The sequence below is a fragment of the Carettochelys insculpta genome, chromosome 4 (genome assembly GCF_033958435.1).
Source record: "Carettochelys insculpta isolate YL-2023 chromosome 4, ASM3395843v1, whole genome shotgun sequence".
In the NCBI taxonomy this organism is placed as follows: domain Eukaryota; kingdom Metazoa; phylum Chordata; order Testudines; family Carettochelyidae; genus Carettochelys; species Carettochelys insculpta.
Genome location: NC_134140.1, coordinates 47,755,629 through 47,779,724, shown reverse-complemented (window position 1 = coordinate 47,779,724; position 24,096 = coordinate 47,755,629). Strand labels below are relative to the sequence as shown.

General features: G+C 41.4%; 1 protein-coding gene across 1 annotated transcript; it reads left to right on the top strand.

Moving 5' to 3' along the window:
* The first annotated feature begins 807 nt into the window (after nt 1–807).
* COMMD8 (COMM domain containing 8) lies at nt 808–11,081 on the top strand. Its single transcript, XM_074992715.1, has 5 exons — nt 808–916; nt 3,570–3,725; nt 5,266–5,418; nt 7,068–7,223; nt 10,720–11,081. The coding sequence occupies exons 1-5, from the start codon at nt 872–874 to the stop codon at nt 10,738–10,740; spliced, it is 531 nt and encodes a 176-aa protein (XP_074848816.1). The 5' UTR covers nt 808–871; the 3' UTR covers nt 10,741–11,081.
* The last annotated feature ends 13,015 nt before the right edge of the window (nt 11,082–24,096 follow it).

Below are 24,096 nucleotides of genomic sequence, written 5' to 3'. Positions count from 1 at the left end.
TGTCTAGACATCATCTGTCAACAGGAGTTTTATAGCAACATCTCATCCGACAGTAGCTTCCATAGACAGATGCTTCTAACACAGACATAGCCTGGGATTTTGCTGCACTTACTGCCTACACAAGTGAAACACAGGATCCTGCAGTAGGCCAGACTGAAAACGTGCCAGTTACAGAAGCTTACGCAGTTCAAAGTAAGAGCAGTTCCCAAGTCCCAATGCCACAACTCTTCACGCCCCGAGGCTGCCCTCTCCCGTCCCGTTTGCATGCTGAAGACAGCCTGCACTGGTCTCTGCTCGGGTAAGCGCCCCTTACTGGGGCTCTTAGCCCGGGCTCCCCGCCCACCAGCTGCTGCTGGGGGCAAAGCCCCGTGCACACCAGCCGCTAGTAGTGACGTGAGATCCTCGTCCACATGTGCCGTGCCCGGCGGCGGGGGGTTTCTCTTTCCAGCGCCCCGCAGCCCGGCTGGCAGCGCCACACCGAGAGGCCGGCCCCCTCCGGGCACGTGTAGCAGAAGCTGCCTGAAGGCGCCGCACACTCCCGCCCAAAACATCACATGCCCCGCCCCGCGCACCGTCTACCGGACCCACAGGCCGGCGCCATTCCCCTCACCTGCGCCGTACCACACCCCTCCCGGCACCGCCCATTGGCTGATGCGCCCAAACAAACTCCGCCCCCGCCGTTGCTCACGTGCGCCTCTGGCTCCGCTTCTTTCCGTCCCGCGTGCCGCGGTCTCTGCGCATGCGCTCTACAGCTTCCCTCCCCCCCCCCCGCTTATTGTCTCTCGCGGTATTTTGGGGGGAGGGGGAGGGGTAGTGAGGTCACATGTTCGCTCTAGCTCCGCCCCTGACTCGGGCCTAGGCGGACGGGAGGATGTTGCTGCTGTTGGAGAAGCTTCCGCCTGATCAGGTTCTGAAGGTGAGACCGGTCCCAGGTTCCCTCGCCCGCTCGTGACCTGGCGCCCGCCTGGCCTCATCTCGGGGCCGGTGCTCTGAGGCGCGTCACAGCCCCATTCTGCACCTCAGCGAGCTGGGTGCATGGCCAGGGCTGAGGCCGGACTGCTCCCCGGCGGGTAGCGCAGCACAGCCAGTAACGGGAGTCGGCGGGACGGCCGGTAAATACGGAGCAGGTGCCAGGGTGGCTCCCTGTGCGCGGCTGACAGGAACCGTCCTGCCCGGCGCCGAGGCCCGCCCAGGTGCTACAGTTGGGCTTTGAGGGTAGAAATGGGTCGTCGTTTCGGATTGCAAGTGGTTGGTGATTTGGGGAATGGCTGTAGTGACAGTGGCTGTGTCTACACTAGCACCCCCCCTTTCGAAAGGGGGATGCTAATGAGGTGTTGCAATGAATATGGAGCACCTCATTAGCATAACGGTGGCCTCGGCACTTCAAGGCCGTGTCTACACGTGCGCGCTACTTCGAGGTAGCAGCGCCAACTTCGAAATAGCGCCCGTCACGGCTACACGTGTTGGGTGCTATTTCGAAATTGAAATCGACATTAGGTGGTGAGACGTCGAAGTCGCTAACCCCATGAGAGGATGGGAATAGCGCCCTACTTCGAAGTTAAACGTCGAAGTAGGGCACGTGTAGACAATCCGCGTCCCGCAACATCGAAATAGCGGGGTCCACCATGGCGGCCATCAGCTGAGGGGTTGAGAGATGCTCTCTCTCCAGCCCCTGCGGGGCTCTATGGTCACCGTGTGCTGCAGCCCTTAGCCCAGGGCTTCTGGCTGGTGCTGCGGCAGCTGGGGATCCATGCTGCATGCGCAGGGTCTGCAACCAGTTGTCAGCTCTGTGGATCTTGTGTTGTTTAGTGCAACTGTGTCTGGGAGGGGCCCTTTAAGGGAGCGGCTTGCTGTTGAGTCCGCCCTGTGACCCTGTCTGCAGCTGTGCCTGGCACCCTTATTTCGATGTGTGCTACTTAGGCGTGCAGACGTTCCCTCGCAGCGCCTATTTCGATGTGGTGCTGCCCAACGTCGATGTTGAACGTCGACGTTGCCAGCTCTGGAGGACGTGTAGATGTTATTCATCGAAATAGCCTATTTCGATGTTGCTACATCGAAGTAAGCTATTTCAATGTAGCGTGCACGTGTAGACGTAGCCCAAAAGGGCTGCTTGCGATCACACGCGGCTCGTTGACACGGGGTTCTTTTCGAAAGGACCCCACACACTTTCAAATCCCCTTATTCCTATTTGGTTATAGGAATAAGGGGATGTCAACATTTGTGGGGTCCTTTCAAAAAAGACCCTGTGTAGACAAGATGCACATGATCAAAATGTGGCACTTTTGAAGTGCTGTGGCTGGCAGCATGCTAATGAGGTGCTGAATATTCATTTCAGCACCTCATTAGTATTCTCTGATTTGGCCATTAACATGGCCGTTTAGAAATTTTGTCCAAGTGTAGACAGAGCCCTGCTATTTATGTTGTACCTTCACAGAACAAAAACAGCTGTCAAGTAGCTCTTCAGGGACTAGCAGAATGGTTTATTAGGTGATAAGCTTTCGTGGGGCAGACCCAGTCCTTCAGAGCTGCAAATTCTGATGAAAGTAAACTGGCAGATTTCCAAATCTGAAGAAGTGGGTCTGTCCCAGGAAATCTTCTCATCTAATACATCATTTTGTTAGTCTTTGAAGTACTATTTGACTTCTTTTGTGTTTTGGGAAGATACAGCATAGCTCGGTTACCTCTCTGTGACTTAGGCTGTGCCTTTGATTTTGAAGATTCCAAAGTACTTTAGAGAGATCATTGTAGCTCACTCAGGTGGAACTCTGTGCTAGTTTAATAGCACATAACAAAAGATGGAAAATTGAAGGAAAAACACCTCTTCTGATGAAGAGGCATGATGTAAGTATCCTGTTTAATGCATGGGAATTAAACATATCCTCTGTAGAGTGTTGTGTGATGTTTGATAACTTGTAATCAGGACCACTTTATTTTTAATTTATTCTTAATCACCTTTTCCAAAATATACATCTAACTGCATGTTATCCCTTTACACCCTTCTAGGATGGCATTCATTCAGCATCCCGTTGCTGAGGCACAAGGGATATCTGAATTGTCTAATGAAGTTTTCTCCTCGGCTACGTTTACACCAGCCCCTTCCTTTTGAAGGGGCATGGTAATGAGGGAGTTGTGAAGATGCTAGTGGGGCACTGCCATGAATGCGCAGTGCCTTATTACCATAATGGTGGCTGCGCGTAATTCAAAAGTGCTGCTTTCAAATTGCGCACTTCCCATGTAGACTGGGGCCTTTTGAAAGGACTCCCCAGACTTCGAAAGCTCCTTCTTCCTAAAACCAAATAGGAGGAATGGGCTTTTGAAGTCCGGGGGATCCTTTTGAAAGGTCCCCATCTACGTGGGTGGCATGTGAATTGAGCACAGCTGCCATTATGCTAATGAAGTGCTGCATATTCATAGAAGTGCCTCATTAGCATCTTCCTGACTTGCTCATTACTATGCCCCTTCTGAAAGGAAGGAGCTGGTGTAGAGGTATCCCTTGTGTGGGGTAATAGTGTTGCCAATGCACTCTTAAAGCTTCAAGGGGGTTGTTTGTGTTTTTTTTTTCTCTCCAGTTCCTTCATCAAGTAGTTGATGGTATATGTGGCCGTGCATATTCTCGATATCAGGATTATAGCAACATTTGGAATTTGACAGAATGGATGGAGATTTTAGAAGAAATAACGGCATATTTCAAAACTACAGTTGGCAAAAATCTGTCAGATGAAGAGGTGAAACTCACACTTGATTAGATTTGGCTTTGTACAATAGAGCCTAGTGCTATTGTTATTCTCTCTTAAAACGCACACACACGAGAGAGTGGGAGTTTATATGTTAAATATAGGACCTGGATAGCAATAAAATAGAGGACAAATTTTAATCATCTGACTCTGTTCCCTGTCTACCATCCTTTCATCCCCCTTTATTTCAGGAATTCTGTTTCAGCTCCCCTAAGCCTCTCCCTGTTTGAGGTTCTGTGTTTCCCCCATTCTCACCTCTTCATGGTAGGGGCTCTGTGTGTGTCCTGGTTCTGTGGGGTTCATTCCTCCTCGTATGCTGGGGTTATGTATTCCTTTTCCCTTTAGGACCTATAGTTCCCTATGCTCCCCTTCAAGGGTTTGTCTGTATTCCTTGCCCCAGTGCCAACTTTATTCCATTCCAGGGTTCCCCATTCTCCCCACTCATGTCAGGAGATGTGTGTGCATCCCGTTTTTGTCTCCTCATGCCACGTGGCAGAGTTCCTCATGGTAAGGGCTCAACAAATTTTCCCTCTCCTACACCCTGTTAGGGCCTCTGGCTGCTCTTCCCACTTCCCCCCTTCCTCTTCAGTCTCTCTTTTTTTTTGTCTGCTTTCTCCCATCAACCAACTTTCCTCAGTTTCCTTCCTCCCTCATCCAGGGTTTTTGTGTGCCTCATTCCTTCCCCTCCTTTGCGCCTTGGATGTGCGTGTGTTCCCATTTCCTTTCCTTCCTCATTCACTGTGTAGGTGATAAGTCATCCAGAATGTCACTGAATTACTCTATTGTGACAGTGAGCAAAAATAAGATGGGGGTATTGATATTTTCGAAGGCCCAGTGTTCTTAATTTAGAGGAAGACCTGTAGGTTCTTATCAATACAAGTTAGGAATTTAATTATTTTATGGGTAGCAGGGAGAAAGCAGAATGCTAGCTCTAGAGTGCATGTGGACAGCTGAGTGAAATATAAATATATGTCCTTTCCAGCTGGCACTGGAAGAGTTACCTTTTTAAGGGCAGCTAAGTAAATTACAATTGGAACTTTGCTTTTAAGAAAGGCATCGAAACAGATAAATAGTGTCCCTTTGCGTCTAACATCTGAATTATATTGTATTCAGTCTACAATTATGATGCTAGTATAAAAGGAGATAAAAACAAATAGTCATGTTTGTGTGTGCATCATAGGCAATGCATGCATATGGGGGAAATCTGATAATCTGGCATTGATAAGGAAACTACCTTTGATAATTTTTTTAATGTATTTTTCCAAGCCACAAGGTTATTCATTCAGTTGAATCATTGTTAACAACAACAAGTAAACAATTCACAAACTTCCCTGGGTATAAACAAGGTTTGATGGTTGCTTATATCCATGGTCTGCTATTGTGGCTTGTTGGGAGAGGCAAGGGCACAACTGCTACATGGAGTTATATGCTGTTTACCTTGTTGGCTTTTTACCCATTACAACTATTTTCAATTGTAAATAAAACCTGTTTTGATTCAGAATTAAAATTCTCTTTTTACTGGTATTTGAAGGCTGTTCAGCAATTGAATGATTTGGGCTCAAGCTATCAAAAAGCAATCACAAAATGTTTGAGAGGCAGAAAAGAAGAAATAAGGCATGCACTAGTAGAAAATGTAAGTGCGATCTCTTCTGCTCAGCTACAGGATTTTGACTGGCAGTTAAAGGTAAGACTGACATTCTCCCCGTCCTGTGCTTTATGAAAATTGGCTTAATCTAAATAAGCATAACACAGAGGTGCTTAGGTTACACGAAAAAACAACAAGAAGTTCTGTGGCACCGTATAGACTGACCGATCATTTGGAGCATAAGCTTTCGTAGGCAAAGACCCATTTCATCAGATGCATGCAGTGGAAACATTCCTTTGGTTAAATGTTACTGTTAACAATTTCATAGGACAAGCTGCTTTCTCATAATTGTACACTACCAAAATCAAGTTGCAGGCTTTCTGTATCTGGTATATGGTACTTCTACCAAGTAAATGGAAAAATGTATGCTGTATTTGCTAGCCAGCATGAAAAATACCTGCACCGCTCCATATCATGCAATATAAAGGAATAAAGCTGTGTACCATATTTAGTCGCAAAATATCAATATATTTTACAAGTTAATTTAAAAAAAAGCTCATGCCAAGGCCAATCAAATAGTAGAAAAACATTGACGTGCCATTTGACCAATGTTACCAATATTTATAAAATTATTTCTTAAATAGTATTTGATCAGCTGCAGAGTTTGTTGGGAACTGGGGGGGAGGAAGGAGAGGGGGAAAAGTAAGAATGGCCATACTGGGCCAGACCAGTGGTCTGTCTAGCCCAGTGTCCTGTTTTCCAGCAGTGGCCAGTGCCAGGTGCTTCAGAGGGAATCAACCCAACAGCTAATCGTTGAGTGGTCCATCCTCTGTTGTCCACTCCCAGCTTCTTGCAAAGGTTAGGGATGCTTCAGAGCTTGATTTTTTTTTTTTTTTAAAACATCATCCTGGCTAATAGCCATTGATGGGCATATCTTCCATGAACTTATTCATTGTCCTGGTTTTCACAGTACCCTCTGGCAAAGAGCTTCACAGATTGGCTGTGCATCTTTGTGAATAAATACTTCCTTTTGTTTGTTTTTTAAACATGCTGCCTATTAATTTCTTTCAGTGACTGCAAGTTCTTGTATAATGAGATGGTGTAAATAATACTTCCTTATTTACATTTTCTACATCGGTCATATTTCCTGGTTCTCTCTCCTTTCTGGTACACTTACTCTGGTACTGGTTCAACAAGTACCAGTGTATTTGGGTCTTTTTGTAATTAATGTTCTCAGCTCTAGTGTCCCCCTTTTTACTTTTTATCCTTCATGCTCACTAACACTTTCTCAGCATATTGCCCTTTCTAATTTAATTCTGGCCCATGTTGGATGCATAGTTCAGCTGCAGTCCAGTGAATGACTTGCATGCAGGATTATTTGAAAAACTAAATAGGCAAACAAGCATGACAGGGTTGGACGGCCCAAACTGTGATCTGCTTTAAAAAATCCGATAGCAGAGTTCATGCAACCCAGGTTTAGAGGAATGATTTTGAAACACATGGTTCAGTGCTGTTTCCTGTAACAAAAATGCTAGCAGTCCATCAATTTTGTGTTAACAGACTTGTGCAATGGAAGGAAAAACAGTTGTTTGCTCAAGAAACAATGAAAGGTTGCAGCTTCAAAGATGATGGGTATAATTGACAAGAAAAACACTTAGCATTTATTCTGACTACAATTTCAAGATGAAGTGTAATATGGTGGATGTAACATTTAATTGTGATACTTTAAATCATTTTTAATTTTATAGCTTGCTCTCTCCAGTGATAAGATCTCCATGCTGCAAATGCCACTTCTTAACCTTGATCTGGATGTGAGAGAAAATGGTGAAATTAAGCCAGTCTCTGTGGAAATGAATAAGGAAGAACTGCAGAACCTAATAAACGCTCTTGAAGCGGCTAATAAGGTACTTACTAACTACAGACTTTTTATTACATCCTTTCTTAATTAAGATCTAAGTACTAAAATCACTTTTATACTTCAGTATTCCTGTTCTTTGGTGTTTTGTAAACATCGTATAGGAAGTGACTTGGTAGTGGAATATGCTTCTGTGTAGCTAGAGCTTATTACTGTATTTGTTTTTATGTTTTTAGTGGGCTTGCTGGCACAGATCTATAAAAAATTCTCTTTTTTTTTTTTTTATTGAACAGTTAATCTCTTTGCCATGAACGCTAGTTGATTTTTGATCAAAATGTTTTCCTTTTGATATTTTATCCCCACATGAAGCTCTTTGGCCTGGGACCAATATTTTGCATGCCACTTTTATATTATTTTGTTTCATGGTGTTTGATTGCTGTGGTTACCTGTCTGGTTCTATGTAGCAAGGCTGAGTCCTGGATATTGCTATTTAACAAAATATTCTTGATGCTGTGCATTAGAGTAAGTTCCATGTCAAAGTTCCTCATTCCTTATACAGAGGGGGGGAATGCTTTAATCACAACAGACAGTGGAGAGAAAGGATCAAAATGTCCTGAAAGTTGTAGAGAGCAGAAGAGAGTATGAGAAGAACAGTGATTTAGCTGAGAGTTGTATACAGAATGATTTGAAAACTTGAATTGTGTACTGAGGTTACCACTATATCTGATCATGAAAAATGTCATGTTAATGGAAACTAAATCCCCTGGAATAGTTCCAAATTGTATAACGGAAGGAAAAGAAAAAGGGAAAGGAAGTAACTTAAACAAGTTTTGAGCAATGTGATGATCGGGGAAGTGGTAGTATTGTCTGACTTGTACTTTTTATGAGGGTAACCTCCATGGATTTGGAGGCATCCTCAACCAAATTGCAGCTTTATTCAGAGTACTTTATAAGATAGAGTGGTTAGTTAGCACTGTTGATGAAGTACATGCTTCATATAAACAAATATAATAGTAATAAGAGCTAACTGCATAGAAGTATGTTCCACTACTAAGTCACTTCCGATGGGGTGAATAGTCAGACATCTGAATTGGAGTTTATTCTCAAGTTCGACAATTTATGCCTTTGTTTCAATAAAGGTAGCAATCACCTTAGGCATTACAAGGACAGTTTTCCCCATCTTTGATATTCGTTGTGACTTAACTTAATAGATGCTTGCAGTAAGTAATTTTCTTCCCCCTTTTCCCCCCATTTGTCACCCCTGTTCTGTCTTGTGTAGCTGACTTGTCGGTTTTCATTTATTTTTTTTCTATCTTTCTATTAAACTCTCGTTGTGCCAGCCTACTTCTATGAGCTTTTCCAGATCTGAAGAAGTGGGTCTGTCCCATGAAAGCTCAGCACCTAATCATTTTGTTAGTCTTTAAAATACTACAGGACTGCATTTTTATTTCCTATAAGGTGTTAGCAAAACATTAGAGAACAGGAGTAGTATAGTGTAGAAGTGACTTTTAGTACTTTTTAATCCGAGGAAGTGGGTTTTGCACACACAAGGTCATGATGTAATAAATTTGTCTTTAAGTTGCCACAGGACTGCTCATTGATTAATAATGATGGTTCACAAACTTCTGTCTACCAGTAGAATACATGGAGAAATCACAGAATTATAGAACACTAGAACTGGAAGGGACCTCAAGAAATCACTAAGTCAGGCCCCTGCCCTCGTGGCAGGACAGAGCACTATATAGACCATCCCTGATAGATGTCTATTTAACCTGATTTAATGAAATTTCAATGGTCTAGTTAGAAGGTTGCAATATCTTAGGTCAAGAATTTTTTTTAAAACTTAAAAGTGAATAGTTCTTTGGCTGTCTCTTCACAGTCTCTGTCTACAGAACCAGTTGAGCAATAAAATTTTTGTTCACAGGGACTTAACCTCCCTCTCCCCTTCCTCCCCCATGAACAAAAGCTTTGCCAGGGCATGTGCTAGTCACCTAATGTAAACTGTGTTTTATCAGCAGAAGTGCTCTGCTGCTGACAAAGCAAATGTTGCTGCTGGCTAGAAGAGGTAGAAACTTTTTATCAGCTACTCTGCCGAGCTTTTAGCAACAGACATGGTTATGTTCGTCTTCATCAAAGACTGTTGGTGTCTGATTCCTCTCTCTCACTATTCCTTTCCATCTCTCCCTGTCCAGTGAAGAGTGGCTTAGATTGGTGCCAAGCTGGTCTGCAGAAACTACTATATGATCTACCCATTCTCTGTGGGGTCTGCCTCTCCTGTTCAAACCGTCCATTATGCTGAACAGCAGGGTCTTGATTTTTCATTCGTCGTTCGTTCTGCAAATATGCCCAAATAGTTGTAGCTATGGTTATGTTGCTGAAAGTTTTATAATGTAGCCAAAGCCTTAGTGGCTCTGATTTGCAACCCAATATCTTGAATGACTTTTCAAGAGTGCTTGGCATTGGGGAAATCCTGGTATGTAATTGAGTACTTTTAGCATCAAATGTTAAATGAGGTAGAAGAATGACAGTGATAGTACAAGTGGAACATCTCTAATATAGCATTTTCTCATGTGGCAACATCCATAATCCAGCATGATTTTAGTTAGCTGGGCGACCACATATTATGTTTACAGCCACCATGTTTATGGTGTTTTGTGCTGTTACTTAGCTGTAATTTACCCCTAAATATCTTCTAAGAGCCCAGTAAGCAGTGAAAGTGTTGGTAATGTGCTAGACAATATTGACTTCCCATGGTCTGGCAGAGTCTCTTGTCTGGATTGAATCTGCAATGATTCAAATAAAAAAGGGCATATCGAGAGCCATAACAAATAAACCAGTAATTGAGAAGGTTCAGTCAGGTCCGAAGGTGCCAGAGAGAGAGGTTCAACCTGTGCTGGTTTTTTTTTTTTTTTTTTTTTTTTTTTTTTGTTAAGTGATGGCACAAACACATCTCAGTGTAGTAGGGCCAGGACTGGGCCACCAAGCAATCTGCCAGCTATTTGTTGGGCTGGTCATCTTAATCCCAGCTGAAGCAGATGTTCCCATGTGTGTCCTGCTGTGGCCAACAGCCTTTTCATGCTTTTAGAGGTAGTTTTGTGGCTACCTATAGGAACTGCTGCTTCTTGGCAGATCAGACTTCTTGTCAGTTCACAGATGTTCCTGTTTGAGTCTTCCCAGAGCTGATCACAGGAGCACTTTTCTGTCTCTGTGTACCCCACAAATTAAGCCAAAGGAGCAGCTGCTCTGCAAGATCTCGACTACCCAGCTAGGGCTCCTTTTGCCCAGGCTCCAGCAGACTCTAGCTTGCTTGGCTTCTCAAGGTTGCAGGGGAAGGTAAGGTAAAGATATGGTGTGGAGGGCACCCTCCCATATTTGAGTGCAAATATATCGGTAGGTTTCTGCCTCACACAGCAAACATAGGACACCATTCATAGCATTAATCCCCACTCCAAATGACTCTAAAGGTTTTTTCCAGATGTCTTGAATCTGTGACACTGGGCCTGTTTGTAGCTGAGCCTCCATCATCTTTGAATTTCTTTTTGAAGGTTGTTTTGCAGCTGAAATGATGAGATTCTGATTATCAGTGGCGTCTGTTGGAGACAGTTCCACAAGAGACTGCAAAGAGAATGAAGATATACTCTGTAAAGTGGGAGAGTGATGGTACTATTAAAATACTGGTTTAAGCAAGCAACACTGATGAGGACCAGAAGATTTATCACCAACTTGATGGAAAAAGAGCCTACTGTCCACTAGACTGAAAACACAATTGCCTTGTAGAAAATGCTGAAGTTGTGTTAGGCTTATGAAATGCTACAACAGCATTTATGAAAACTTTAAGTGCTTTGTTTGACTTTGGAGAAGAGATCTTATCAATGTACATAAACTTGTCTTTGTTCAGAATAAGAAATCTTGGCTACGCAGTTATTTATTATACAAGTGTCATATGCATTACTGTCCTGGCAAGGATAAGCATACCAGTGTCCTGGAACATAAATATTTGATACTTTGGAATTGCAAAATACTAAACAGTTTATGCTTCTGAATATTTACAGACCTGTAAACACTCAAAACCTTCTTACTTGTTTCTTGTGGTTTTCATTTAATTATCTTCTACTCTGAAAACTGGACCAATATCAGAGTTCTCAGTATAAGAAACACATGGCTTTTAACTGACAGGTGTGTCTCATAAAATAAATTTAAGCTAGTTGCGGAATAGTAGGTCAGCTATTTTTAAAGGTTATCTGGGAGCGTGAACACTGTATAGAGGCTATCAGAATAGTCTCCCAGCACAGCATAGACAGTTTTCTGCAGGGAGGTTTAGAGAATAAAACAGAATATTGTATTGCCTCTACGTAAATCCATGGTCCATCCACTTCTTGAATAATGCATGCAGATGGGGTTGCCAGATCTTAAAAAAAGGTACTTTGGCTTTGGAAAAAGTTCAGAAAAGGGCAACAAAAACACTTAGGGCTATGGAATGGCTGCCATATCAGGAGAGCTTAATAAAATTGGGACTTTGTAGCTTGGAGAAGAGACAACTTAAGGTGGGGGTCGGGGTGGTGGGGAAGGATATGACAGTAGTCTGTGAAATGACTGGTGTGGAGATAGGGTGTCACTATATGAAATTAACAGGTAACAGGTGTAAAATCAATAAAAAGAGGTACTTCACAGGGTACACAATAAACTTGCTGAGCTACTCGACAAAGGATCTTTGAAGACCAGGACTATAACAGGGCTCAAAAAAGAGCTAGACAAATTCATGGAGGATCGGTCTATCCGAGCCATTAGCCAGGATTGGCAAGGATGATGTCCCTAAATTCTGTTTGTCAGAAGCTGTGAATGAGTGATAGTGGATGGATTGCTTGATGACTTACCTGCTCATTCCCTTTGGGGCACCTGTCATTGGCTGAGGTCAGAAGACAGAATACTGGGCTTGGTGAACCTTTGATCTAACCCGTTCTGGCTTTTCTGATGAAACTGTTACACATCAGAGGTTGGTAGGATTTGGACTACACACAGAATTAGGTTAAAACTTACATTTCTGCGGAGAAATTATGACACCCAAACAGTCTCATTCAAATTATTTACTATTGAAACATGTTTACTTCTATTTATATAAAATATTAAAAAATCCATTAATTTTACTCACAATGAACTGTAGTGAGCCATGTTATCTGGCTTAACAAGTTTTTGTGACTGTCTTTCAGCAGGAAGATGCAGAAGTGATGTAAAGGGGCAGGATCCTGCTCTCATACTCTGATAACAGTGATTTATGACATAATAGGACCCAAGACTATCATTCATTATAATGGTGAGGTTCCCACTGATTTGCGGCTGTGGGGGAACAAGACCTGAGTTCAGTTTTACATCTCCGGGCTAAAACGATCAGTTGCTACAACATTCTGTAGGCCAAATCTTCACCTGGCATAATTTGATTGTAGCTTCGCTGTTAAAAGTCTAATGGAGCTTTGCCAACTTACATCTCTGAAGAAGGTGGCCCTCAAAGGAAACATTAGCCATGCCCGCAATGTTCCCTTTAATCTTTTCCATCCATGTGTGGATTTTTTTCCATCCAGGTTCAGAGTAAATTTTTGTGTGCACTGAGGCATGTGCAAATGTGTGCTTCAAACAGAAATACAAAATCTAGCCGTGGGCACTGTGCTAATCAAGTGAGTGGCATTTTAATTTTTCCTGAATGGACACACAAACACACAGCTTACAGGGAATGCAGCCTGCTTTAGGTGTCTTTAAGTTAGTAAAGTGAATTCCTTCATAAGTTACTTTAATTACTGAATCAAAATTTATATTTAAGTCAGAAAAAGAAAATATTTTTTCTTTCCACTATGGATAGTATTTGTAATTAAGTAAATGTGTAAATTACTTTTTTTTTTTTTGCATATGGCAAGCTAATGAAAAGCCATGAGTCTCCCCTAATAGTGTGGTCAGAATGCTACATAACAGTTTCAGAAATAATGGAAAATGAGTTAATTTTACTGTGTCAAGCAGTTTGTTTTTGATGCAGAGAGATGCGCTGGATTTTTCTGATTTGAAATATTACAATTTGTTATTTGCTCAAAAATATTAAGATTATTTTTGCTTTTTTAGCCTTGTTTTGTCTCTTTGTGAAATGAGTGAACAGGGTTGCTTATGGGGTTATCAATCCATTATTGATTTGAGTATATACATTTAATGGGTTAGGCTATCATATCAATAACCCTAAGGGTTGCACCTTTGGATCCTGCTGAAAGTATCAAGACTATCATTAAGTAAAAAACAGCTGCCATATAAATGTTTATATAAATGTATGCTAGTAAGTCAATTCTGCTCAGCAATTTGCAGAAGACAACCTAGCTTATGTTTTTCACAGTTTGTAAACGCCATGAATGCATTACAGAAAGTTTCTGAATGCTTACAAGATCTCTACTTCAAAGGATATAAAAATGAAACAGTTAAATTGGTACAGGAATATGCTTTGATACAAGTTTTCATGCTGATGCAGAGATCTGTTCAAAAAGATTGTAAATAAATGTGTCAAAACAAAGGTTTCCGTATTTTTAAATAGACTGCAAATGAGTGTATTGTTTGAGTGTACAATCTGAAATATGGAAGATCAGATGTTCAGCTGGTACAAAGTTAGTTTTAAAATCAAGCATTTATTTAAAAATAGTGCTTTTATTTGGTTGCTAGTAAGCTACACACTAATAAAGTTTGCATACTTACATTTTATATTACACGTTTTGAAGCTATGCAAAATGGCTTTATAATTACACTGCAGGTGTATGTTATTTCCTCTTCAGCATTTTCTTGTTTGTGTCCTGCCATTTACTGCAGCATTTAACAGGGAAGATTAAAAAAATCTTTTGTATAGTAGAACCTCAGCATAATGAACATCTTGATGCAGGTTGTAACTCTGAACATAATGTTACAGTTTTTCTGTCAGAAGTTTACAACTGAATATTGACGTAGTACAGTCTTGAAACTACTCTGCAGGAAAAAATGCTGCTTTTGAAACTCTGCAAATTTATCTATAACAAACACAGGAACAGTTTCTGTAGCATGTCATTTTTTTTTTTTATGTTGCCCCCTTATTTTTAGTAGTTTTGTTTTAACATTTCTGCTTCTGTCATGATGTACTCCCAGTTCCAAATGACATGTGGGGCTTTAGAGTTCAGGTCATACCTCTGGTGTTCTAAGCTGAGGTCTTATTTATATATTAAAAAAATGAAAAGCCAGCCTTGCTGCTAGGATGCAGCAATAATAAAAATGTGATAATTTTTTATATTAAATTCTGCTACATTTTGAAATTCATGGGAAATGTATTTCTTACACTCCTTAAGTATATGCTATATATATACAATTTTAAAAGCAGCAAAGTGTCAGTGTGATCAAAAAGCAGGGAATGAACACTTAACAGGGTTGAGTAAAGCCTAGACAGGACAATTGTTATAGTTGTATTTTGAAGGAAACATGGAAATCCTCACGTCCTTACAAAGGACAAAACCATCTGGTGTGTAAGGCACATAATGACCAATAGTAAACATAAAAAGAAATGCATCAAAAAGCAGCAGGAGAGAGAGCCTGATTTTATATAGCATACTTCTGGATGGCTGTAGCCACACTTGGCCAAAACTTTGAAATGGCCATGCAAACAGCCATTTCGAAGATTACCAATGAAGCGCTGAATTGAAATATTCGGCGCTTCATTAGCATTAGGATACTTCCAGCCATGGCACTTTGAAAGCACGTGGCTTGGTGTGGCTAAAGGGGGGTCCTTTTTGAAAGGACCCCACTCCTTTCGAAATCCTAGGGATTTCAAAAAGGACCCCTGTGTAGCCACACTGAGACGCGTGCTTTCGAAAGCAGCGCTTTTGAAGTGCTGTGTCCGGAAGTGTCCTAATGCTAATGAAGCGCTGAATATTCAATTCAGCGCTTCATTAGTAATCTTCAAAATGGCCATTTGCATGGCCATTTTGAAGTTTTGGCCAAGTGTGGCCACAGCCGATGTGTGATGGAAAGAAGGAGCTCCAGGTGAAAGTAGGGTTAAGAAAAGTTGTTTTCACAAAGTTGTGATTGGACATCTGGAAATTACATGTGAAGAAGACATCATACCGCCCAGCAGGTTTTCATATGGCATCGTACTGCACGTCATAATCCCTGCGTGAGCTGCAAAATGTGGCCAAAAGGGGCAAATCTGACAAATGTGCCTTGTCAAAGGAAAGCAATTACTTATTTTGTGGATTGTAATGTAAAGAGAAATAGTTTGTCATCGTCATCAAATTCAAGTGTCTGTACCCTGTGGGAGCAAAATAAAGAGCACTTTGGAAACATTTAATCCATTCTTAGCTCACAAGGAATGGTAGGAGAGCCCGCTAGTGTTAGCACAGAAACTGATGTATTTCCGTGTTTCTCTGTATGTTTTCAGGCCTTATATTCTTAATCTATTTAGCCAGTTGTACTGTTCTTATTGCTATGGTATTTGTGTGACCTAGAAAACCATAAATCCATTAATCTCAACAGAGGCTCACTTTGTTTCGCTCTCCCCATTTGCCAGCACACACATACATACAAACACATGAGATATATTAAAAATGATATTAATCTAGATTATTTTTCTAGCTGGATCCTACTTCTAGGGCCTGTATGTTCACATGAGGCATGTGGGCACCAGAAGTAGGATCTGTGTGGACAAACCATCTCAAAGAACAGTTATAATAACAATACATTATGTGGTTGACTAGATCAGTTAGAAAAGTTGTTCTTAGACTACAACAGAAGAGTCTAGCCCTTTGCAGATCTTGCTCTTTCTTTATTATTGTCTGTGCCACAGGGTTGGTTTTATGCACATTTGAAGACATGACTTCCCTTTGAGGTCACTTTTTCACATTGTTTTCTGGTTTTGGCAATTGCACAGCTACTTCTGCAATTTTACATGATTTGCCTCTCCAAATTTAGACAAAATTCCCATTTAAATCAGTGGAAGTGTAGTCTGAATAACAGCTGCACGATTTGGTCCATTTGAGCTGAGTTGAGTCATTGTATGTAACAGTCACAGTGTTGAAACTTGTATGGCAATTGTCATATATATCAAAATGTGGACTTTAGGAAAATAACTCAAATTCAGTACTGACATGGATATTTGTGGCAGCAAGATTTTCTAAAAGTACCTTGTACCGATCTTTTAAGCGTGTAATAAAAAAGTAACAAATATAACCATGTACAGTAGAATATTTGAACAAAAATCCCAAACAAAAAGGGTACGCATAGTGCATGTGTTGTATGAATAATTGATTTCAACATGAAAAAAGCATCTACACAGATTCACAGACAGACCTGCTATTTGAATCAGAAAATGCAGTGTATCTTGATACAAAGTAGAAAAGTAATGAAAATTCATGTCCTCCCTTGACATTAATTAGTTTTCTCCAAGTCTTCCCTGGATTTAAAGCAAAAACAAACAAATAAACAACTCCTCAACAAAAATAATGCTTTTCTTAATTAATCACTTAGGACTTGATACTGCTCTATTGAAGTTGAATGGGAGGTTTACTATTGATTTTATGGATACAGGGTCAGATCCTTAAGCTGCAGTTGCAGAAAAGTATTACCACAACAAATGTGTTTTTGTAACAAAGCAACTGAATTATCTTTATTATTAAATATTGCAATTTATTTGAGCCTTCAATTAAAATATAAATTTCTGGTGTTAGTCTGCCCCTGGTTCCCAGCTCCCCTTCGTTGGCTGGAGTCATGAAATTGACCAAGGCTGCTACCCTGGTCAGCTTGCTGGCTCTACAAGGGGAGGGGAGCTGGGAGCCAGGCTGCTGCCTGGTTCCCAGCTCCCTGTGGTTTGGGGGGGGCCCATGAAATTGACCAGCCATATGCTAGTCAGTTTCCTGGGTCTCCCAAGCAGTGGGGAGCTGGGAACCAGGCTACCACTTGGTAGCTGTCTCCCTGCTGCTGTGGGAGCTGGGAAACTGAGCAGTATGTGGCTGATCAGTTTTCTGGGTCTCATAAGCGGCTGGGAGATGAGAACCAGGCTGCCCCTTGGTTCTCAGCTCCCCACCACTCTGGGGTCTAGGAAACTGACCGGTCCTGGTGGACTCATCAGTTTTTCCTAGCTCCTACAAGCCCAGGGGAGCTGGATACCAGGCTGCAGCTTGGTTCCAGTCTCCCTGCAGCTTGTGCAAAACTTTGAGTTACATGGGAGTTGCAGGATTTACTGTATTTTGGTGGTTCCTGGGGTATGCCCACACAGGGATCAAACACCAGCAACTGGCCAGGGTCAGCTGATTCAGGGTCATAGGTCCCAGACACTGAAGCTGAAAAATCAGAGCACTGGAAGCTTCCAGCCTTGCAGGGTCCCAGAGCTTATGCTTCGGCCTGAGCCTGAACATCCAGTGCTTTTTTTATCTCTGCAGCCCAAGCCCCATGAGTGCAAGTCATGTTATTTGGGTCAATCATGGCCATGCTGCAGGTCTTTTATCACTGTGTAGATGTAGACCCATAGCATGATGCTAGTAGGCTTTTCAACACTACAAACCAATATGACTTCAATCAGGCTCTCTGGCTCTGTGGAGTCTTGGGACTAGGTCAGAACTCTCCATTAGCACAATTTGCATGTAGGTGGAAGGGGGCTAGCCTTACGCCTGAGTTCAAAATCTGAGCTTACATTGTGGTGTAAATAGTCAATCATACAGACAGTTAAATGCTGACTTTAGACTCAATCCTGAATTTTTTGCATATCCCAAACTCTCATTCAGGCCTTTTCTCAGCAGATAGTTGCAATAACAAATGTTTATCACTTCTGCTTTGTAAACCCACCACTTCTAAGTACTACTTTCCAATATCACTCTAGAAATCAGCTAACATTATTGTGCCTGCTAGATTGATGTTAGACAAATCAGATTTTCTTAGTTTATGAAAAAAAGAGATTTGAGAACTGGATCAAGTTCTCAAATGAGACTGTCTAGGGCTGGAGACCAGCTTTGTAGCCTTTTATCTCACCCCTTTATTTTAACCAGTTACTCAAGCCCCCCCTCTCACCACATAGTTTAAATGGGAAGCTGCTTCTTTTACAATATTGCATTCCTAATGCTAGAGGGCATTGTACAAAGGTATAAATAGCTGTTCTCACACATCCCCCTGTATGACCCAAAATGGAGTCCAACAACAGGCTGCAAATACTAGTCTACTCCTGGTTCCAGAAAACATGTCACCAAAATGGTGGCCCAAAGTAAGAATACCTGTTTCTGCTTTTAAAGATAAGGGTAGTTATGAAGTGTGAAACAAGCCAAATCTGCGCTATGTGCACTGTAGCTGGGTTTTGGTTTTCATTAAGACTATCCATTTCATAGACCTACTCCCTAGGTTTTCACAGTCTCAGTGATTGCTTTCTCCACCAGGTTTCCTCTCCCTTTGCATCATCCTTACGAGTCACAGTTGTGCACAAATGGCTTGTGATAGATGAAATGAGGGAAGGCAGAACTTTTATTATGAATTAATTCAGTCCATGCCCTGGCTAGGATAGAGGCAAACAATAGCTTCTTCTTCAACATTTAGCTCTGGAAAGTCCCAACAAATCAAGTTCTCCTAGCTGATAGATTGTTTGGAAAAAAAAAATTGGTTGCCTCTACTCAGGTGTAGAGCTTAGTGTTTCTCCTTGTAGGCTTTCTATCAGACATTTTGGTTAAAGCTGCTCACAGTGAAACTAGAGGCTAAACTTTCCTAAGCAGGTTACCACAGTGCTCTGTTTTGTCATCTGCCTATTTCAGTTTGTGACAGCGATCATTAGGGGAAATGGTTTGGTTTTGCAGTGCTTTCAATATGTTGTTGGCATCCTTCTTTGTGTCTCTTTTGGAACTCTGTGGTATGATTGATTTGTTTGGGAGTTGGATAAGAACTAGCTGGGTGAAACTTAATATAGATCAGGCATAGTCTGTAGTAGGAGTCTATAAGAAAGACATGTTGGTGGATGAGGTGAAAATATCTACCCTTTTAATTGAAGGCAAATGCTCACTTTTGTTACTCAAGTGTGCACCTTAGGAGTCACTCTGTATTTTTGTCTGCTTTTGGGTGTCCTGGATAAAAACAGTGACCCAGAGGCTGTTTTTTGAATTCTTCATTGGTTGGTAAGGAATTTGCACTTCCTTCCTAATAAGGACTTTGCTGCAGTAATTAATTTATTAGGTCTAGAAAGGATTTTTGGAATGTGGTCTAGCTGGGCCTATCCTTGAAGATTACTGGGTACTTCTGTTAGTTCAGAATCTGGTTGCCTGCTCACTTTAAATGTTTCATGCATGGAGCCCCAGATGCCTGAGTGCCACAGAATACATTGCCTTCATCTGGTTTATTTCCAGGTTCAACTTAAGATGTTGAGTTAGATTTATGATTTGAGTCCTTTGTATCCCACAAATGTTTTCTGTTCATGCTCTACCCACCCGCCCTCGGGTGCCCTGGACGTTCAGATCAGCTGAGTCACTTGACTGGATAGTACCTAGATCTGATTGAGGTTTTTGAAAGGGAGTCTTCAGGGTTGGGCTCTCCATTGGAATTAATTTTCTCTTCTTCATTTGAAAGATCCAAAAATGACCTTCAGAACATGTTACAAGGCCTAACTCAGGCCTTTTTTTTTTATTTTTTCAAGGGTGGATAGGTGTTGGAGTCTAATTTTTATGGTGGTTTGTTTTATAGTTGCTGGAACAATATATGTGAAGTTGTCATTATTTTGTACATGCAGTTGGAAGTCATGCTATCAACTGAGAAAATTCTGCTTTGTCCTTTTTAATATATATTTCACATGTAATATGGAATGTTTTCTTTGTTTGACATGTATTGGGACAAATTCTGCAATATTTACTACTCTTGCAAAACTGCTGGCCACCGTGAAAGTCGATGCGGTATTTGGCCAATTTAATGTAATACAAGATGGTGAACAGAGTATAGAGCCAGGCCTTGGTTGTCTTTTATTAACACAACTGCACCTGAGTTCTAGCATGGTGGTGTAACTGCCTATGAAGGAATGCAGTCATTGAGCTACCTTGTTATAAAGTCAAGGATGTGCATCCCCCCCTGCATGCGCCTAGCCATATGAGGCCTGCAATTGAGATGAATGGCTGTGGGTGCTAGTGTCACACATTCTTCTGTTCTTTATGGAATGCAAACACTGCAATCATGCCATCCGTAATGAGGGTAGATAGGCTTCTTGTGTGTGTGCCTGCATCCTTGCCCATCCACAGAGGATCAGGCACTAGCTGGTTCATAGCACACAGCTTACAGCTCCGTAAAACCACTCTAATTTATGTTGAACTACTCAGATGGGTAGCTGTGTTAGTCTGTAACTTCAAAAGCAACAAGCAGTCCTGTGGCACCTTAGAGGCTAAAACATTTATTAGATCATGAGCTTCTGGGGGTAAAACTCATTTCATCAAATGGGCTGGAGTGGAAATTACACAATCCAGGGTACATAGAGCAATGGAAGTTACCAGACATTAGTAGGGCTAGTTAATGAAGCAAATTAAGTTTGACATATTTCATTCATAACATGGGATCTACAAGAGAGAATATCAAAGGTGGGGAAGTTGCGCTTGTAATGCATCAGCCAGTTAAGATGTTAATTGAAGCCTAAATTAATGGTGTTAAATTTGTAAATGACTTCTAGTTCAGATGTCTCCTTCTGTAATCAGGTGATAGAGTTCTTTTGTAGATGAATGGCTACTTTTAAAATCCATTATTGAACGTTCTCGGAGGGTAGAGTGTTCCCCTATAGGTTTATATGTGCTATCAGACATCAGGAATGGTTTGTGTCCATTTATTCTTTGGCACAGAGACTGTCCGGTTTGGTCAATATACATGGCAGAGGGGTATTGCTGGCACTTGATGGCATATAACAGATTAATGTATGTGCAGGTGTATGAGCCTCTGATGTGTGGCTTATGGTGTTAGGTCCTGTAATGGTGTTGCTTGTATAGATATGTGGACAAAGTTGGCAACAGGGTTTGTTGTAGGGGTAGGTACCTGGGTTTGTTCTTTAGTGGTGTGGTGTGTGGCTGCTGGTATTTGCTTCAGGTTGCCGGGGCGGGGGGGGTCTGTCTGTAGGTGAGGACTCGCCTGTCTCCCAAGGTCTGTGAGGGATCATTTTCCAGGGTAGGCGGATTGTCAGTGTTGCGCTGGAGAGGTTTAAGCCGTGTTTTATTATTCTGTGTCTGTTTAACTCAAACATTTTCAAGACCGAAAAATGTCTTTATAGCACTTAATTTTTGTGTGCATTTTATATGCTGTGTTGACGGACTGTTATCACATCCCAAAGTATTCTTGTTATTTACTATGACAATCATCTATAGGAAAACATCCTGCAAACCCTGTGTTGGCTAAAGTCTGTAACTTTGGATGAAAGGTAGCACCATATGCTGATTTTCATTTCAAATTGCTATGGCAGTGCAAGCTTTCTCTGTTTAAAAAGATCTCACGTTATTTTAGGCTGGGATGCTGGCTTACAGGTTTCATATTTACGATCTGAAGTGATAGTTTGATATGGACTGTATATATTCTGAACAATATTGATTTGTATACATCCAGGTTTAACTGTATTAAAAAGATGCAGTCCTGTGTGTATTTTGTTTTAAAAACTGAAGTAAGTCAGCAAAGCTATTCTGTTGCAATTTCCACACCAACAGTTACTAGTCCAGGCCCTCCACAGTTATGTCTTTTTTTGCTTTCAGAAATTCTATTACATTTTCTGCCTTTTTTTTTTTTTCTTTGAGGTTGGTGGATAAGATGTAGGTTTGGGGTCTGATGCTGTGCTACACCTCTCAGAAGTCATAAGGAAGAAGGTGCAGTCTAGGAGGACTGATTACAAAGGTGACTTTAGGACACTGTGCTGTGAGTAGTTTCAAGGGCTACTCTAATTTATCACAGCCTTAAATGGCTGGCTGTGGGCTGCTCCACAGCCCAGAATAGGTGCAGCACAGCAGGCTTCAGCTATTCCTGCCTCTGATGTGGCCATTTTCCACCAGGTAGTCTAAGGCTGTGTATAAACCCATACCTCTTCTGTGGCTGGAGAATTCTCCAGAGGGTCCTCTATGAATTTTTTGTGCTGCTAGAGAGGAGGAACAGGAGCCTGTTTGCTGAGCTGGAAGAAGGGCCAAACCTTTGCATGAATATCAAAAAAGTACTATTTTTAGATTGCCTTGTCATAATAATAACAAAAGCATACCAAATGACAAAATGTCAACTAGTGGAAAGGCAACCAGATTAAGAATATTAATTCATTCCCTTCCATCAGAGATCATGTATAAAAGCTTTCAGATGGCTCCTGTTAAGGGTTATCTTTGTTAGTCACTTGCTTTTTAACCAACTGATATTTATCTCAGTATTTCTTTTCATGAATGGTAGTTGACTTAATCTCCATAGTTTTGCAGCATTGCTCAGTCTGTGTGTCTTGCTTTCTTAAAAACATGATGAACCTTTTCCATTACCAAATGAAGATAAAATGCTGAAGCAGAGCTGTTGTGCTAAGCAGCAAAGTTAAAACAATCGGGAACGTATGAAGTAGTGCCTAAAGAAAGGGAGAAACGAGGCAAAATCCCTCTCAGTTTAGACTGTTCCATAGTACAAATTGAATCTCTTTAATTTGGAACTCTGTCATTGGGCAACATCCATAATCTGGCATGATTTTAAGTGGCCGTTCAGCTAACTATCATGGGTCTGGACAAGTTTCCCTTGGTCCCATAAAGCTTGTTTCCAGCCACCAGTCCTGGCTCTTAGTATTCTGGGCTGTTTTTCAGCTGTAATTTACCACTAAATGTCTTCTAAGAGCCCAGTAAGCAGTGAACGTGTTGATAATGTGTTAAACCATATTGACCTCCTGTGGTCTGGCAAATTCTCTCATCTGACATCAGTCAGGTCCTGAGGGTGCCAGACGAGAGAGGTTCAACTTGTAGAATAGTTAGTAGCTAGCTGGAATTAATCCATTTAATATTTTAATACAAAATTCCAAATGATTAAACTTTGTTTTCAATTCCCTACTTCACTCCTTCAGGGAAATAACAGGCAGATCAGCTATTTTCTTGATGAACTTTCAAAGGGATTTGGGCCAGGAGTGATGGAAGCTCCCTAAAAGTGGGGGGTCATAGACCCTGATTCACATCACTGCCTGGAGCTTTCTCTTCTCCCCAAGGCCCTGCCCCCATACCACCTTTTCCCTCTGAGATCCCTCCCCTCATTGCTTGCTCTTACAGACAATAAAAAGTGGGAGAGTACTTTTAATAATATTGGAGCCAGGGGTCTCTGACCCCTCCTTTTTCTGGCAACTCTGCTTTGAGCACCTGGCATTCTTACACTCCTTTGAATATTCTAGCCTGAGGGTAATGATAGTTGAGATTTATGTGCCCTCAACTGGTACGTCCTGCAAACATTGTCAAAGGCCAGCCCTAGCAAAACTACTCAATTTTGAATAGTACGACATATAAATTAAACATAGTCATTAAAACAGGCATTTTTTCCACTTCAAGTCCTATTTATGTTGGGAAGCTGTAACTTGCCAAGTGCCCAATTTGAGACACTGTACTGTCTTGTCTGACAGGTGTTACTCTACCAGAATGTGGTGGAAAATAAGACAACTGTTCATTTAACTGAAAAAAACAAAAAAACCCAACACCACATAAAAGAAGGTATAAAAAATGTTGAAGTATAAGCAGAGTGCTTATTTCCTTGTTGAAGTTGCTCTGTAAGAGCAGATCTCAAATAATAGTAGGTCAGAGTAGACATGTACTCTTTTGAAATGAATATGGTTAAATAATTTTAAAACAAGCACTGTTCAATGACTGAGTATCTTACCTTGGAAATGTAGCATAATAGCAGTCCTTGAGGCTTAATAAAATGAAAGTAAGAAAATAAATCTGGAGATGAGATGATCAGTGCATAAA